The sequence below is a fragment of the Sphaerodactylus townsendi genome, linkage group LG08 (genome assembly GCF_021028975.2).
Source record: "Sphaerodactylus townsendi isolate TG3544 linkage group LG08, MPM_Stown_v2.3, whole genome shotgun sequence".
Lineage (NCBI taxonomy): Eukaryota > Metazoa > Chordata > Lepidosauria > Squamata > Sphaerodactylidae > Sphaerodactylus > Sphaerodactylus townsendi.
The window spans coordinates 73,155,068-73,173,140 of NC_059432.1; the positions used below are offsets into that span (position 1 = coordinate 73,155,068).

The window sequence follows — 18,073 nt, forward strand, 5'->3', positions numbered from 1 at the left end:
TCGTCAGCATAAAGTAACGCAGGCACGTGTTTAGCGCTTAGTTTGGGAACATGCCCATTGGCCTTCTGGAGGGTTGGAACTAGATCACTAAGGAATATATTGAACAAAGTGGGGGCCAATGTACAGCCTTGTTTGACCCCTCTGGTTGTGATGATATTTTCTGTGAGCGGTCCTTTTGTTGCGGCTCTTATTCTACAGCTAGTGCAAGTGTATAGCTGTTTTATGAGAAACAGTAGTCTACAGCAGACTACAAACTTTTCTCTATAAAAGCACTCTACTGAATTGTTTCATTATACTACAATGGTCATTCTTTTATTAAAAATGCCTTCCTGAACATGTCCTCCTGTTTGGGACATTGTGTGGAATGACCGAAATGTGAGAGCCCTCCTGACCCCCTCAGGCAGGTTATTCCACAAGGTGGAAGTCATAAGAGAGAATGTGCATGTATGGGCAGTTGTTAGCTTACCAGGTCTCCTGGCAAATCTTCACTGTGCTAACCAGCAACTTAAATGCCAGCAGGAAAAAAAAATGGGAGGGCGAAACTGGGGACCACTGTGGCACAGAGTTTTTGAAAATTTTAGAGTGTCCAGTGATTTCACTTCTAGATATTACCAGAAGTGGTACGCTGGTTGGGAAATTCTGCAGGTGTATAGGTCCAACGTAGGGTTGCCACATCTGGGTTCAGAAATTCCTGGAGATTTGGGGGGTGGAGCTGGAAGAGGGTTTGGAGATGAGAGTGACCTCAGTGGGATATAAGGCCATAGAGCCATTTTCTCCTAGGGGAATGCATCTGGAGGTGAGTTGTGATTCTGGAACATCTCTAGGCCCCACCTGGATGTTGGCAACCATAGACCAAGGTCATTAAGGCTTTTTAAAGGTGACAACTAGTTTTTTTTAATGTAGCTGATCGGTAATAAATGGAGGGACTGCTGAATGGGTATGATATGCATGCTACTTGTACTCCCGAAAAGTAACTGGGCTGTGCATTCTGAACAGACAGGACTAAGGAAACTTTAAGCATGGTTGGTAGGTGATTATTTCAGGCCTAACAAGGAACTGCTACAAGATTTGGCTGCATACAAATCTTTGCTAGTCAATGTTTCCTCCAGAATACATTTTGTATTCAGGTGAGAAAAAGCCATTTTAAATGAGAACACCCTTTCAGAATGCTAGCAAAGACACAGAGGAGCAGTGCCTGGTAAGCAGCAAGTAGAGGCAGCAGACAGTAGGTTGACTGTGGGAAAGCCCCAGGCATGGATCAAGCTTTATAAGAAAGGCTGGCATTTCCCAGCACTTTGTAGCTGCTATGTGTTTCTGGAGAGATAATACAAATGTTTCATACAGGCTCTAACTTTCCCTCAAGGCCTGTGAGGTTGTCCCTTTTTCTCTGGCACCAGCAAAGTATTTTCAGTGCTATTTTCCACGAGACAGCAATACCCAATTGGTTTTAATTGTATATTATATTGGCCTATTTCAAAGCAGTAACCCTCTTCTGAAGAACTGCCATGTTCTTGCATATGCTCAGAAATAAAAACTAACTGGCGTCACTTCTTAGTAAAAAAAGAAGTGCCTTCATGGTTCAGTAAACCCTTGGTTTGTACCCCTTCTCATTTAAACAGAGAGGGGAGAAACTAGACCTCTGAAGGCTAGAGTGAAATTCTAGCTGCCTGGAAATTCCGTTTCCATCCCAGTACCCACTCCAGCAGACTTCTATGGATCAGAGGGGCTCATCAGGCAAAAGCAAAAAACAAGAGGAAAAAAATTCTCTGTCCTGAGAAAACTAGGTACTAGGGAAATGGTTCCAGCCAAGCCATATATGAGAAGAAGCACTTTTTTAAATAGAAAGGAATTCACACATGAAACTGTTGCCCACCTGCAGTTATAGTGGTAAAGAAACAGGGGGTCAAATTGATGTTCACATTTTTAATAGTTGTGTCCAGGTTCCCTACACCCATTCAGCAGCTGCAGGGGATGGCTACTCAAGAATAAAGCATTTAAACTTTGAATGCTGCCGTGGGAGGAGGAACAGTTCCTGGTCTCCTCCCCCCCCCTCACCTTTTTCTTTCCAAAACAGCCCTAGAGGAGGAGTTATTTTCCATTTCCCTGCTCTCAATGTAGTATTCAGTTACTGTGGGGAGGTAAAAACAGGCTAATAACTATCCCAACCCCCCCCCCCCATGCTGTTCTAGCATGGAAAACAGCTGGGGTGGGGAACCCTCCCTTCTCCAGCAGTGGCACTCCAAGCCCCAAAGGGCTCTGCTTTCTATTCCAAGAATAAAGGCAGGATATAAATGTTTTAATAAATAAAACAAAAATAAATTAATGACTATTCCCCATTGTTAAAAGTCTGGACCCAACTGTTCAAAAAAGTGAACATCCAGTTTGGCTCAAGTTTACAAGCTGTTGACATGCTAGCTCTTCATGCATGAAGTTCCCTTAGATCAGCCCAAGGTACTACAAGAGAACTAGCTCACTGTAACACCTACAGCATCGGGTCCGGGCATGGAAAGTACAGGCTTGGATTATCATTCAGCTCTCCGCATGGTCTTGGCTGTCTCAGCCAAGTCACACTTCAGTGATAAAATGAAAGCCTCACCTATGCCGTTTTGAGATTCTGAAATAGTAGAGTTGGATATAAATGTGACAAAGTATTCCTAGCAGATGCCACCTTTCTAAAACAAGTTAACATAAAGTAAGAAGATTCCAAAAGGAGCTTTTTCCAAAGTTGAACTGGTTATGTTCTATATAAGGTTTAATCATAATCTGCCTCTGCATAAAGGCTTTATATCCTTTGACCTTTCAATAAACCACAATTCTTCTTTCTCTTCTGCAATATTTTAGTATTTCTAGTCAACCTAATTCAATCCATCCCTCAATCATCGATTCATCCTTTTTTATTAGGTAAGTTGCCTTGAGTCCACCTAGAAGGGGAAGGATGGATATAAGTATGATTAAATAAATAAATTTAATCTCTCTGTTCTGTGAGAGAAAATATCACTCTTTTGTCATCCTCCATGCTGTCTTGAAGATTCAGTGTCACTGCCCTTCTTCACATTCTTTCCAACTTGTCAATGGATTTCCACATATCAGAGCTCAGGAACTGAACAACATATTCCAGAGGAAGCTCTACTAATGCTGAACTGTTCACTAATTATATTCAAATGTGCAAATCAAATGCAGCTGTCTAGCTTAATTATACATTTGTAGTGTTAGCCTTGTGTGACTGAGCCCCCTCCCCTCACACACACTTTGGATCTAATGAACAATCTACTATTCTATCCACGTATACATCCTTTTTCTAACAGTGAACCCAGTTTTTTTGGTGGATAATTTGTTATGTCCTGGCTTGACCTATTCTCTCCTTGTATTCATTGCTTAATGTAATCACTATTGTTTGTAAAGCTCAACAGGCAAAAGACCAAAACCAGAGGGATTTTAAAAAGAAGTTAACTGTTCTGATTTGGCTCTGGTGAGCTAATCTCAATTCTTCATTCATGTGTAGGGTCTACAAAAGAACAATAAGAAATATTCCCCCCTTTCAGACAGCTGTAGCACCTTAAGTATCTCCAGATGTCTGTCAGAATAAACATTTATTACCTCCTCCATGGACAGTGATGAGATAGGGACATGTCTGTTTAATGTATTCATATCTCACCCTTCCTCCAAGGAGCTCAGGGTACCATGTAGGGGGTTATCCTGTTTTATCTTCTCACAACAGTCCCATGAACTATGTTCAGAAGAGATGAAGTATCCAGTGCAGTCACCCAATGTGATTTGCAGTGCTTTCTGCAAACTCTTGGGCTGAGTCAGAGGTATTTACTAGTTTTGGGGAACCTTTTCACAGCAGCAACAACAAAGCCCCCCTCCCAACTTCATAACAATTTTGAAAATATTTAACTTCTTAGGAAGCATTATTTTCACTTCATTCGCTATCAGTGATGCTGCATAAGGCCAAATCTGACTGGCTATGTAGCATTGTGGTATTTTATTCACTGTGTGAATTCCAGATTGTTGTACTGAATATTGATCTATCCTGGATGGCCCAAGATACACGGATCTCATCAGATCTCAGAAGCTACGTAGAGTATTTAGATGGGAGACACCAAGAAATACCATGGTTGCCATGTAGAAGAAGGAAATGGCAAACCACCCTGTTAGGAGGTTTGCCTTGAAAACCTACTGTGTTGCCTTAAGTTTGCTCCACCCTGACAGAAATGTACACACCCAAATCCTGAATATTGCATTCTCTTTTTGACTTCTTAGCCAGATTCTTCTTTACAATAGTTATATTTTAGCCATTTCTTGAGTTTGCTTCACAACATTAACAGCTCTACTATGGGGAATGGGGAAGAAGAGATCCCAGGAACAAAATACCGGCTTAACTGGGCTTTGAGGCTCATGGTCAGGTGCATTAACCACCTCTGAGCTGATAACATATTACACATGTTCCCAAATGTATTGCCAGCATCTAGCAAGCGAAATCTGATGTGAGAGAAGAGGAAGTTTAGTTAACCAAGAGCCCCCAATTGTATCCAATCTTCAAACAGATGTCACACACTCAAAGCCAACCAGTAGGTAAGCCGAACTGGCCAATGGGTAACCAAAAGTTCAAGGGATGGTGTTGCAACAGAGCCATGAGTACAAAATATGTATTTGTCTCCATGTAAACTGGCTACTGAATTTCTACTACAAAAAAGTTTTTAAAAGTATAGGTTCTCAGCTTTCCAAGATACAAGTGAAAAACTGGTAGATAACAAAACATAAACTATCCACATGGGTTTCTTTTCCATGCCTGATAATGCGTGTACACGATCGGATATAATAAACGTATGCCCCACTCTTGCTCCATGTACACTTTGTCAGAGTGTCTGTTTCCTGGGGTGGGTCCTTTTAACAAAACAGACCCATGCATTTGTTACAGGGGATGGTGCCCACAATCAAGCACATGGAAGCAATATCCATCTAGGAAATATGCGTGGCATGAATTTATACTATTGAGAATAATTACCACCTACAAAAAGGTGATGTTTTTGGCTAATCATAAGACTACTTTTGCCGACCAATTTACTGAACAAAAGACATCTCTTAAGGCTATTTCACTGTGTTGTTGTAGAAAACTCTCTAGAGGCAACTTCAACATACACTGCTCTGTCCAGGAAATGAAATTTTTTTTGTCATCTTGTAGGCAATTTCCTGTCTTCTATCATGGTAGGTAAGGAGATTTTTTCAATCAACCATGTAGTTTTTACACTTACACTTCTAAACCTGTGTATCAGGTTCTCATCGAAAATTTCACCTAATCCTAGGTATGTTTAAATTATGCCAGTGCCATTCAAATACCCAGCACCTGCAGCCAGTTCACGCCACAGATCTAGATAGTAAAAAGGTTGGGAGAACTCAAGCAAGAAGAACGCTGTCCTCGAACCCAGAACTTTTAGGCCACTTACCGCCTCCGCCGCAGAACATAATTGCCTAATATAGCAAAGACACACTGATTCTCAACATCCTGTTACAGCTTTGATGCCTTAAATTGAATTAGACTGTTTGACTGTCCCCAAGTAAATCCAGATGGCTTTGGAAGTGATTAAAAAAAATAGGAACACAAGCAAAAAATGTTAAGCAAAAGGCAGTTAGCTATAAAGTAATCCATTTCTAGCTTGGAAAAGCACAGAGATTATGACCAGAAGTAGGGAAGGGGATTCCTGCACTTTTCCATTGCTGCTAATCAGATCACAGCCACCATTACCAGTATTTGGCATAGCAAGAATCATTGGTTTTAAAGACCAAGTATCAATGGATACCTAAATCCTGGCAGCTTGAGAACAAATCTTCCTTATAATTTATGCAACATAATGGCTAAAAGACAGGCCCCTTCCGCACACGCAAAATAATGCGTTTTCAAACCACTTTCACAACTGTTTGCAAGTGGTTTTTGCCATTCCGCACAGCTTCAAAGAGCACTGAAAGCAGTTTGAAAGTGCATTATTCTGCATGTGCGGAATGAGCCACAGATACAAATGTAAAAAAGGTTTGTGTTTCAACTCTCTTCTCTGCCATGAATATATCAGACAAGTCATTACCTTGTAGACTGAAATCCTGTCTGCAATATGGGGATAGTGTAACTGACCTACAGTACACCGCTGTTGTGTATGAAGTATTCTGAACAGTCAAAATCATGACAAATTTAAAAAATATTAACACCAGGATTAGCTCACAGGTCATTGACCCCATTAACTTCTTTCCAACTATACTAAGTGCTCTGAGGGAAAACAGTAGCATACCTTTCCACACAGGTAGAGTTTTTGACGTTATATTCCTAGTAGGCCCAGCCATTTAGATACAGCCCAAAAAGTTTGATAATTTATATGTGCTTATGCTAATAAAAATGTATTTCGGTTTCACAACTTCTGGTCTGTGAACTCTGTGACATTTCCAAGGCAGTTAAGGGATATAATTGTTCATTTGAATCTGCTATGGAGAGGGAAAGAAGGTTTTCCATGACTGCAGGGGGGAAAAACATGTCAACATGTTTGAAAGGACCATAAAAACAGCTGGTAAACATATTGTCTTTCCAGATCTTGTTTTTAAGCCTATCCTGTGATTCTGTAGAATCATCTGGAGATTGATCACTTGTGGTTAGTAACACTCTGACTCTTTTGGTGACTACAGCTGGCTGGAATACTAGAAGACAGCACTATCACGCTTCCTCATTATATGAAACTTACCGTATAACCCCACAGCCAGGATCTCCGCATAATAATGTTCAAGGGCTGAAGAGAAGCGCTCCTTCAGCAAGGGAACACTGACAAATCTCCATGTGAGCACGCATACTTGCGTGTATATGTTTGCAAACCAATTCTCCCCACTGCAGCTGCAATGAACTCCTTGATTCACTGGGAGTAGCTCCCAGTGTGAACCTCAAAGGATCCAAAATTTATTATGAGTTTCTGTTCATGTCAACACAGCCAAAGGGGCAGAAGTATTCCCAGTTACAAGCCAAGTATGTGCGGTGCAGAAGCTACTCTATGGGGCTGCAATCCTGAACCTACCACGACACATTCAACTGGTGGGATTTCCTTCTGAAAGAGCACGTCCAAGATCTCGCTTAAAAGTGTTTAAAGTGGAGCGCTCCCTTCCCAGTCATATGGAAGAAAGAACATCTGACCCGGCACCGCCAAGATGACCGCGCCGCGTCGTGGCAGCAATTCCCAAGTCCAGGGGGGGTGGTGGTCAAAAAAGTCTCCCCCCTGACTGCCACGCAAGGGGGGCAAGAGGGTACCACCGGTTCAACATTAGGCATTGTAAAAAAAAGTGCTCCGGAGTAATAACTCCGCGTCAAGCCCGCGCGGAGCGCTGCCTACTCACGTAGAGCGCCGTGTGCGCTGCGCCAAAGAAGGGGAACTTGATGGCGACGGGTCGCAGCCCCGATCCGCCGTCGTCCTGCAGCGGGGTGGTCGCGTCGCCATGCGCCGGCCCGAACGGGTAGAAGTCAGCCAGGGGCACGGCGCCCTCCGCCCGCAGCTGAAGCCAACCCCCGAGCGCCAGCAGCACCAGCCAGCCGGACAGGCCCCGCATCTCTCCCGCGGGCGCCGAGCCACAGGACAGGCGACTGGGGATGGGGTGGGGTGACCTGGGCGGCACGAGGTGGGCAGCGGGGCAGCCGGGCTGGCAGGGGAAGGACCTGGCCCCAAAGGGACGGCAGAGCCCCGCGGGCTACTCGCGGCAGGACGACGCCGGCTGCCGGGCAGCGAGGGGAGGCTGCGGAGAGGGACCCGCGCGCACACCGAGCCTCTGTGCACAAGCGAGGGAGGGGTCGGCGGCTCAGGCACGCCGCAAACCTCGCCCCGCAGGTCAGGACATACATATTCATGCCCTGGTCAGCCAATTAGGACGGGACCTGGAGGAGGCGGCCAAGGAGGTTAGAGGCGGGCTTTGAAGGAGCAGCCCGCTCTGAAAGCTCTCAGGAGCGCGCCCGGGGGCAGCGCAGCAGCAGGGGCAGCCGGGGGCGGAGGCGCTCGGTCCTGCTGCGCGGCGCACGTGGGCTGGGGCGATGGACCCCGGGGGGGGGGGGGGCTCATAATCCGGGCTGGCTTCTGACTATTAAACCCCGAACGGAGGATTGGGCTAAAGACAGTGTGGAAGGAACTGGAAGCCGCCACCGTTGCGTGCTGTGCAGTCGCGCTACAGCACTCCATTCGCAGCTATATCGGCTTCTTGCAGTTGTGTGGGCGGTTTCCATAGAGCGGCGATCGCCCTCAAATTAGGGGTCACGGTTAACCCCATCATCCTCGAGGTGAGCAGAGTTATAGCTGAGTGAAAAGAAAAGACGGAGTGAAAGGAGAGGCGCAGGGCTCGAGGGAGGACGTCCAGTCTCATCCCTAGGGATCGTTTGGGTTTAATCAGGGGCGTAGCTACACAAAATGAACTCAGAGCACAGCTCTCAAATTGCCCCCCCCCCCCAACATCTGACACCCATTGTTCAGATATAACTACCATAAATTATGGTCCATAATATCAGTTCAGAAGTACAAGTGCATTCATTCCAGAGGGACTTTCTTCGACTTTCACCGTTTCCTTAATGCCACCCACAAGGCATGTAAACAAGAGAGAAACTGTGTTCACATATTACAGTGAATGCACATACAACTTGCATGCATGTGCCTTTTATAATAAAAAGTCAACATATGTAAACTTTACAAATGAAACCAGAGAGCAGTACCTGGCTAAATCTGAGGCTTAAATGACATGTTCAGCAGTACGTGTTTCGAATGTGAGTAACGTGAAAATTATTCAACACAGGTATAAAGAAGAATCAAGTGTACATTGTTTATGGGTTGTACATGCATTCAAGTAACTTCTGAACATAGACTGAAAGAGAAACAAAGGTACATTTATGAAGACCATTTCAGACATTACAGGGCAGCCAGTTCCACATAAGATTCGGTGTTTACATTTAGAGGTGAGTAAAGCCTCATTAAATGGGGACTTGGAAAGCGGAGGAGAGGGAAGTTGAACAGATATGCCTCTCCTTCTCCAGTTTTTGGATTTGTCTATCATCCCTCCCCCCCCCCCCAAACTCCCAAGTCAGCAAGAGGCAGAGACTGGTGGAGACAGGGAGCAATAAGAGGAGGTCCATCGGCTGCAAGGCTGGGCAAGATCCTGGCTCACTGCTGCAGCTGCCACCCGATGTGTTCAGTCCCCAACGGGGCACCTGCGACTGCGAGCCTGGTGGCAAGAGGCAGAAGTCGGTGAGCCCAGGGTTCAGAAAAAGGAAGAGTGGCGGCTGCCGTTGTTGGCAGCAAGGCCAAGCTAGATGGATGGAGTGAGTGCTCGCCCTGTAATCTCCAATGAGCGACTGGCATTCGAGTCCCTTCCCTCCCTGGTTACGCACCTGGGTTTGATCTTTCTGACTGTGGTAGATAGGTTTTGGGGGATATGAGGGCAAAGCAGACCTTTATCCTTCATGGATGGATAAAGATAAACCATTTCAGCAAGAGAAACTGGAGCACTGGGAATTCCCCTTTCGTAAACTCCCTTCAGTTTTAAAGGAAGCTGAGTCAGGCCTTGTCTGAAGAAACTATGATTGGCCAAAGAGGATCTGGACATTTGTAAGCCAGTATTCAATCTCAGCCTTTTAGGCAAGGTAACTGAAAAAAGATGGGAAAAGGCCATCTTGGCAACATTATTGACAGGTTTCCAAAGATGTTGAGGTCACATCCAGGACTCATAACCAAAGAAGATGGTATCCACTGAACACCATCGAGACTAGGAGGTTGGGGTGCCTGCCCAGGTCCTCCCTGGCTCAGACACAAAACCTCTGTATTCGATGAATTCAACTTCAGTCAGCACTGTTTTAACCATCCCGCCACAGCCCCCAAACATTCGATTTGGATATTCAGAAGAGTACCCGTCCGGCCAGCCATCAACAGAAAGAACTGTGTGTCATCTGCATCTTGATGACAACCCAGCCCAAAACTATGGACTAGTTGGGTGGAGGATCACATATAGATGTTAAAAACCAGAAGATGACTGGGGAGGCCTCCAGTTCAGTTACTATATAAAAATCGACTGAGAGGTTGCAGTGGAGTGACATGATTTTATCTGCAAAGCAGTTCACTAGAACCTGTCACCTCATAGCCAAATTACTGAGATTTTGGATATTCCCCTAAAGGGAAAGTTAGTAACTGAACAACCTTAAATAATTGAGCTGGGCCAGAACTAGCAGCCACAATGGAGGTGAAATACCAGTAGGTAGTTTTCTTAGTGTCCATCACTGCCATCTCATAGGTCCGGATGAACACTCTATATAATGCTCTTGCTGTCTTGTTGGAAGTACACCGTCAAACTTGCTCTAGCTGTCTGAATTCCTGCTTTCTATGCCTAATCTCCTTGGTTACCAGGGGATGATCTAGTGTGGATGTGGGCACAGAGGGAGCAATCCTGTCACTGGTCTTGGAAAGGTGTTCAGTCAATCAGATGTGAGGGCATCTAAAGAATTCCCAGGGCAGATTGGATCCTGTAGAGCAGGGGTAGGGAACCTACGGCTTGAGAGCCGCATGCGGCTCTTCTGCCCTTGCACTGTGGCTCCACGAGCCGAGCCGCCGGCCCCATCCTTGCCCACTCTGCAGGCAGCAAGGCGGGCACACCAACTGCCCACGGTTGGCTGGGCCGCGCCGCGGGCTTCCCCTCTTGCCCGCCCAGTTGGAACGGGGCGGGCGCTTTCCCGGCAGCCAGTGAGGCCGAGCCGCCAGCCCCATCCTTGCCCGCCCTGCAGGCAGCAGGGCGGGCGCATTCATGCGCTTCTCAGAATGAGCGGAGTAAAAGGTAAAAAAACCCTATATATATATAGTGTTATCTTTATTTTAAATGTCAAAAATTATTTGCGGCTCCAAGTGTTTTCTTTTCCCGTGGAAAACGGGTCTAAATGGCTCTTTGAGTGTTAAAGGTTCCCTACCCCTGCTGTAGAGCATTCCAGAAACCAAGTGGATCCTTAAGTTCCAATGGGTGAATGTGCCCGTTGCCTATGTCGGAGCGGGTAGACCAGCCTGGGGAGGCTTTTAGGACAAAATGATCTGACCATGGTACTGTGTCCAATTAATGGGCCCATGTCTATACATGCTGCAAAGGTCAAATCCAAGATGTGGCCAGCTTGATGCACGGGGCCTGATACAACTTGGGAGAATCCAAGTGCTGTGACGGAAGACATCAGATTCGAGCCCATAGGTAGGGCAGCAGCAGCATGGACATTCCCCAAAAGCAGGGGCGTACCACCCAGGGGGATGTATCGGGTCAAATGTCCCTGGGCTGTGGCCATTTAGTCACATGGGGGGCAGAAAAATCACCCACACCCCTCCTCTTTCTCCCCAATCCATACACTGACTTCAAAATCTGATGCAAAAAAAGTGGTTTGGTCATGGTGAGGGAGGGCAGCTGCCCATGCCGGGGGGGGGGGGGGGCGCAGAAAACTCAGATTTTGCACTGGGCTATATTTTTCCTAGATACGTCTCTGCCTAAAAGTCTGGGGAACTTCAAGGCCCATGTGCACACACTCTCCAACAGACTTGACAAGTTATCCGCTGGTGCACTAAGCGGTTGGTACACCAGCAAAATAGCCATACTCTCCTCAACCTCCCACACAAGGCGTACGCTATCAGTGCTGAGTATCTTAGGGGCAGGGATTGTCCTAAAAGAGAAACACTCCCTTGTGATCAATGCCACCCCACCCAACCTTTTGTCAGGGAGTAGTGAAGAACTGAGAAACAGGAGGTGAGGGGGAAGTTTGTGTAAGGCTACTGCCTCACCTTCCCTGACCCAGGTCTCAGTCACACATGCCAGACCCACCTTTTGAGCTATGGCTGTTAAGAGTTGCAGCCTTGTTATTTATGAGCCTGGAGTTACACAACACCAATATTGAAGAAAGGTTTAAATTGCTAACCCAACCATTGATGTACCTTGGGAAGGGAAGAAGGTTAAAAGTAGACTGAGTGTACCAGTATCTCCACCTCTTTCTATATTAACATCTACTCTCATGAACATGTCTTCTGTACTTCCCGATTACTGGAATCCGTCACTCAGTGTCAGCCCTAGATACTGGGACTTATCCCCTCCTATGTTGCACACCTAGTAACTTTATACCCTCATATCAATTCCTGCAATCATGGAGAATTGAGATCTACCACATCAATCACTTCTTAAGAACCCTGCAGATGGTCAACCCTGGTCGAATCCCCACTTGAAATTTGCACGCAGATCCAAACCTCTTTGTTGTGAAACCGTGTCCTCTTCATCGGAGTTTCTCCCTCCCCACCGCAGCGAGCACACAGCAGACACACCTGGTTGCAGAACTCTTAGCAATCCCCACTACCAGGTGAGTTCGCTTTGCCGGTCTCCCCTGATTGGCTGGCATGTCTTGATGGGGTGGGACCTTTTCCCACTGCTGAAACGTACATTGTAGGAGCGTGATCAAAAAAACCAGCAAGTAAAAGTTTAGCATTTAACTGTTTAACTGTGCAAACAGTTAATCGTTACCTCTGTAAACCATTAACGATTCAAAGTTACACGTTTGACTTTTTAATGTTTACGCCCCCTTCTGCTGGCCGATTGCAAAAGCAGAAACAAAACCAAGGAAAGGCTGCACGTGCATCGCAGCGCTGATTGGTTGCCCGAATTCCATGTCACACTCCAGGGCGGGAAACGAGTCAGGATTTCAACCCTCATCCTCCCCTCGGATCAGCTCTGAACCGTGTTAGTGGGGTCTATGCCACTTGCAACCAGGTCCTGCCGGAATGTGGATTAACGGGGAGAACGAGCGCCAGAAACGGAATCTGCCACACAAGCAATGGGGAGGTCGTCCCTCAAACCTGGTTAGTTTGTGTTCTGAAACCTGGCTAAGACGGTAGTGGGGATTTGACCCCTAAGTCATCCCCACACAATCCACCCTTCAACCAATAACAAGCCTTCAATTTAACAAATAAATACAATAGTAATCAAAATATAACCCTATCTCCCCCACACTAGATAGTTTAGTGCCAGTGTGCTAAATATTTTATTCTTTTTATTATTTAATACTATGTTTTATTGCCTCTTCCCTTTTAAACAAATATTTGTCAACTTTATTTGTCAAAAAATGGTGGCCATTAAGAAGGATAGACACATAAAAAGTAACCCTATTATTACTGTTAAAATAAGTACTAGAATTATCAAATTCCTGACATTGCTGAGTCATAATATAGTGAGTAATGTTTTAAAAGCCAAACCAGGTTTCATGGGTTTTTTGTCTCATTGCTTTTGTGGAGTTTCAAAAAGCCGAAGTCACACCCACCTAACCTTCTGTCTAGAGAAATCTGATTTGTTATCACGGTAGTGCATATTTATAGAAAAATATCAATCTTATTTTCCTCTAAATCTCTTCTATCATAATCATAGACGGTTTCTGCACGGGCTGAAAGCAACGGCTTCATCCCGGTAAAACACCGTTTTGGCAGGGACCCTTTGCACAGGCGCCGCTGCCAAATCGATGCAGCAGCGCTCTGGGCCAGCCAAAACGGTGTATTCAAAACTCACTTGGGGAGCGAGTTTTCCTGCAAACGCCGGCTTCCATCCGCTGCCATGCGAACGGCAACAGGTGGAAGCCGGCGTTTCCCCCTCCCCTCCCCGGCCCCTCCTCGTTACCTTCTGCTGGGAGCTGCATCGCTCTATCGTCGCTCTGAGAAGGGAAGGGGACATGCCCCCTGGTCTCTGGTGCTTCAGCCATCGCTGTGGCCATGGGGGCATGTCCCCTTCCCTCCTCAGAGCGACAATAGAGCAACGCGGCTGCCAGCAGAAGGTAACGAGGCGTTTGGGGCTGGGGATGGGAGGGGAATACGCGGCTGTGCAGAGCTTGCTCCCACAGCTGCGCATCCCATAGGGCCGTTTGTGCGAACGGCCCCAGAGCCTGCATCGGCTGTGCGGAAACCGCCATAGAGAAGCGATTTGTTATTAAATGTGATAATTAGTGATAATTAGTACAAGTGCAAATGAGCCAAACAGCAGGTGCAAATGAATTTCAACTACAATAGTAAAAAATGATGGCCAATCTCAACAACTTCTGCTAAAAAGCAATTAATCTAACTTTTCTGTAGCTTTCAGTTAACTGTCAAAGATTAAATTCAGAGTTCATAGATAGTTGAAGACTGTGTGGACTCTCGGTTAACGTTAAAAAATCAGCACGAAAAAGTTGGTCAAGTAATAGCTACCATTACAACGACTTCCTTCAAGAAATATGAGGAACTATTGTTTAGTAAGGATGCTTTGAATTCTCCATTAGAGAGTTCCAGCCTCACTCATAGAAGCTGAATTTGCAAGGATCCCTGGATAAGAATCGTTGTTAAACCAATTTAGGTCTACAGAGTAGGCTGGGATTTCCACCAGCTTAGGCAAGTCTTACCCACTGCATATCTTCATATTTTTAGCTTAAAAAGATGAATTCATCAGCTAGCAGTAGTAGCTGGATCAGTAGGCCACTGGGGAATCCCGTATATACCTTGAGAAGGAGAATAGCATACAAATGAAACAAAATGAAAAGCTAGCACAGTTCCCCAAGGAAATACTTAATATATTTTTTCTGCCAGAAATCCTTCTTTCAGCTTTAGAATCAGAGATCCTGCCACAAGAAGTTCTACTTACATTCATCTTAATTATGTTTCACTTTGATCCATGATGTGACTTCCCAATTCTTTTTTTAATATTAAAAACCAGCTGGGATTGGAATCAGGATATGGCACTGTGATGTGGGATTTAACCTTCTTTCATGCTGCTTTATCACTAGACCACCCTCCCCCCCCCACAACCAATTGTGAGCCCCAGGAAGGAGAAATACAGTTGCCATAATACTCTAACCGGGCAGTCACATCATTAATCACTTTCGTAATTCTAAAAGGTCCCACGAACTTTTTGCCCAGTTTTGAGAATTTATGTACGTCTCTGAGGTTTTTCGTAGACAAATAGACCCAAGCCCCAACACGCAAAGGAAAATCAGAACGATGTTTATCCGCCTGGAACTTTTGGGAATCTTTAGCTTGTTGCAAAGCAGTCTGAACCGTTTTCCACCCCTCAGCCAGAGATGAAATCCATTGCTGGAATTCTGGAGGATGCAGCGCCTCCGCGGGTAGTTGGGGCAATGGCGGGAAGGAGCGGCCAGACACAATTTCGAAGGGATTTTTTTGCGTACTGCTATGAACGGCATTGTTGTAGGCATATTCTGCAAACGGAATTAAATCGCACCAGTTGTCTTGGTGATAGTTGGTGTAACAACGTAAATACTGTTCGAGAGTTCTGTTCGTTCTCTCCGACTCACCGTCACTTTGAACGTGGTAGGGGGCGGCAACCGCCGGGGTGGTCCCCAATAAGCCCAGGAAAGCTTTCCAAAATTTTGAAATGAATTGAGGCCCGCGGTCGGACACCACCTTGAGGGGGGAGGAGTGTAGACGATATATATGTTGAATGAACAGTCGCGCCAATTTAGGAGCGGAGGGAATGGAGGTGCAGGGGATGAAATGGGCTTGTTTGGAGAATAGGTCCACCACCACCCACAAGACTGTGTTACCTTGGCTCTCTGGTAAATCAGTAATAAAATCCATTGAGATAACTTCCCAGGGACGGGAGGCAACCGGGAGAGGTTTTAACAGTCCATGGGGCTTTCCCGGAATGGATTTGGCCTCCGCACAAACAGAGCACCCCTTGATATAAGCCTCAATGTCTTTGCGCATTGCGCGCCACCAGAATTGACGGCGGGCTAAATGCAGTGTCTTGAGAAAGCCAAAATGTCCAGCCGAGCGGGCATCATGACAGGCTTCGAGAACCTGCTTACGAAGGGGGGGAGGCACGTACCAACAATCCCCCCGCTTCCAAACACCATTCACCAAGCGCAGCTGGGAGTCGCCTTCCTCCGCCGGCGGCTCCTGAAGACCCGCCTCCTCGAGTTCCCGCAGGAAGGGGGAGACCAGGCTGGGAACGGGCGATGGAGGAGGAGCGGGTGTCTGGGATCGAGTGACGGCCAGCCCCAGTTGGGAGGGGGAGAGAACAGTGCGCGGGATGTCTCGTAAAGCAGCTCCACCCCCCTCCCCGGGAAGGCCCGACAGCGCATCAGCCAGTTTATTGGTTTTTCCGGGAAAAAAATGGACAGTGAAAGAAAAACGGGAAAAGAAATCGGCCCAACGTAGTTGTTTTGCAGACATTCTGAGGGGGGTGGAGAGGGCGGCCAAGTTCTTGTGATCCGACCAAACCTGGAAGGGGTGTTTAGCCCCCTCAAGCCAGTGGACGCCTTAAAAGCGGAAAGCGCTACCTTGATGGCAAAAGCAGTCTCCTTTATCCCCTACGGTCCAGTTGAGTTCTGAGCCGGAGAATTTTTTTTGATAAATAAGCACACGGAACAAGCCTACCATCTTTATTTCTCTGCAACAGGGCTGCGCCAAGCGCCTTGTCCGAAGCAGCCACGTGGGAACCACCGCAAAGGGAAGGTCTGGGTTAGTGTTTTAAGACGAGACTCGGTAGTGAAAAGCCCGCATTTCAAAAGCTGGAAGGCTGTTTGACATTTCTGAGACCAAGGGAGGGGGGCTCCGGGCTTGGCAGCCTGTGAGTCTTTACCCTTGGTGCGTAAGAGGTCTGTGAGTGGAAGGGTTAGTTCAGCAAATTGGGGTATAAAAAAATCCACGATAAAAAATTAGCAAAATCCTAGGGAAGGATTGGAGCTCTTTCCGGTTGGTGAGGGGGCAGGCCATTGGAGGATCAAGCGTCAATCTTCGTGAGAGGATCCATTTTAAACCCCTCAGATGAGATCCTGTAGCCCTAAATAGTCTATGGAGGGATTGATGAAAACAGCACTTCTAGACAGTTTTGCTGTAAGAGGGAGTTGTTGAGTAAACGTTGTTAATACTTCCCGAACCAAAAGCCTCATGCTCCTCCATGGTTTTGTGAATAGAATTCAAAAACATCGCCTAAGTACACAACGACTCCTTTATATAGTAAGTCATGCAAAACTTCACATTGATGAGGGCCATGTAGATGCGCCGGGTGCCCCAGCTAACCCGAATGGCATAATTAAGTATTCATACTGTCCAAATTTAGTATTAAATGCTGTTAAATGTTCGTAGCCTTCTGCAATCCTGACTCTGTAGTAGGCTTCCCTCAAATCCAACTTAGTTAAAATTCGTCCCTTGCCCAATGCATCTAAGAGGTCCTTGATTAAGGGCAAAGGGTATTTATTGGACATGGAAACAGCATTTAGTCCTCGGTAATCAGTACAAAGTCTTAAAGACCCGTCCTTTTTCTTTACAAATAGGACAGGAGCGGCGTGCGTATGTTTGGTAGCCCTTCGTATGAATCCGCGAGCAAGGTTTTTATCTAAGAAGGCACGGAGTTCCTTCTCTAGCTCATAATGATAGATTCTACCCTTGGGTAGTTGAGCCCCGGGCTGTAATATGATTTTGCAGTCAGTGTCTCTATGGGGGGGCAATTGATCACATTCCTGTTCTTGAAACACCCTGGCTAAGTCTTGGTAAGCTGGTGGAATGCCTGTGGAATTGAAAGTCATTGGGATGTGCACAACCGAAGAAACCAGGGGTTTTGTGTCATTGGATGGTGGGTTGTCCCCCCAATGCATATGCTCTCCACATGGGGGATCAGTGAATTCTAGAATCCGTTCTTTCCAAATAATATTTGGTTCATGTAACAATAACCATGGCATGCCCAGGACAATGGAATGTTTGGCCACTGGAGCAAGTATAAAACTAATCTTCTCCCAATGGTCAGCTTAACGAAGAAGGACAGGTTGCGTTTTGAATCGAGCCGGGCCCTCGGCTCCGAGTGGGCTGCCGTCCATTTGTGTGAACGGTATGGGCTTTGCTAGAGGAACTCGGTCTAAACCGAGCTCTTCAGCCACTTGGGGCCGCATTAAGCAATGGGAGCAGCCAGAATCTACGAGGGCTGAGGTTAGAATATGTGTATGCTTAGCAGGGTTGGCCAGAACCGCTTGAACAGTAATGGGGGCGCTGCCTTCACTCACCGCATCTGGAGTAGGATCCACATCCATGGGTGC

The 18,073-nt window shown here is 46.4% G+C and overlaps 1 protein-coding gene across 6 annotated transcripts in view; it reads right to left on the reverse strand.

Annotated features, from left to right (window-relative positions):
* SNED1 (sushi, nidogen and EGF like domains 1) overlaps window positions 1–7,785 on the reverse strand; it is a 93,832-nt gene extending 86,047 nt beyond the window's left edge. For all 6 annotated transcript variants that reach the window (XM_048505157.1, XM_048505158.1, XM_048505155.1 and 3 more), the window contains exon 1: window positions 7,366–7,785. In XM_048505157.1, coding sequence (XP_048361114.1) covers window positions 7,366–7,575 — 210 coding nt within the window. In that variant the 5' untranslated portion in view covers window positions 7,576–7,785. The remainder of the gene's footprint in view (window positions 1–7,365) is intronic.
* Window positions 7,786–18,073: the final 10,288 nt, after the last annotated feature.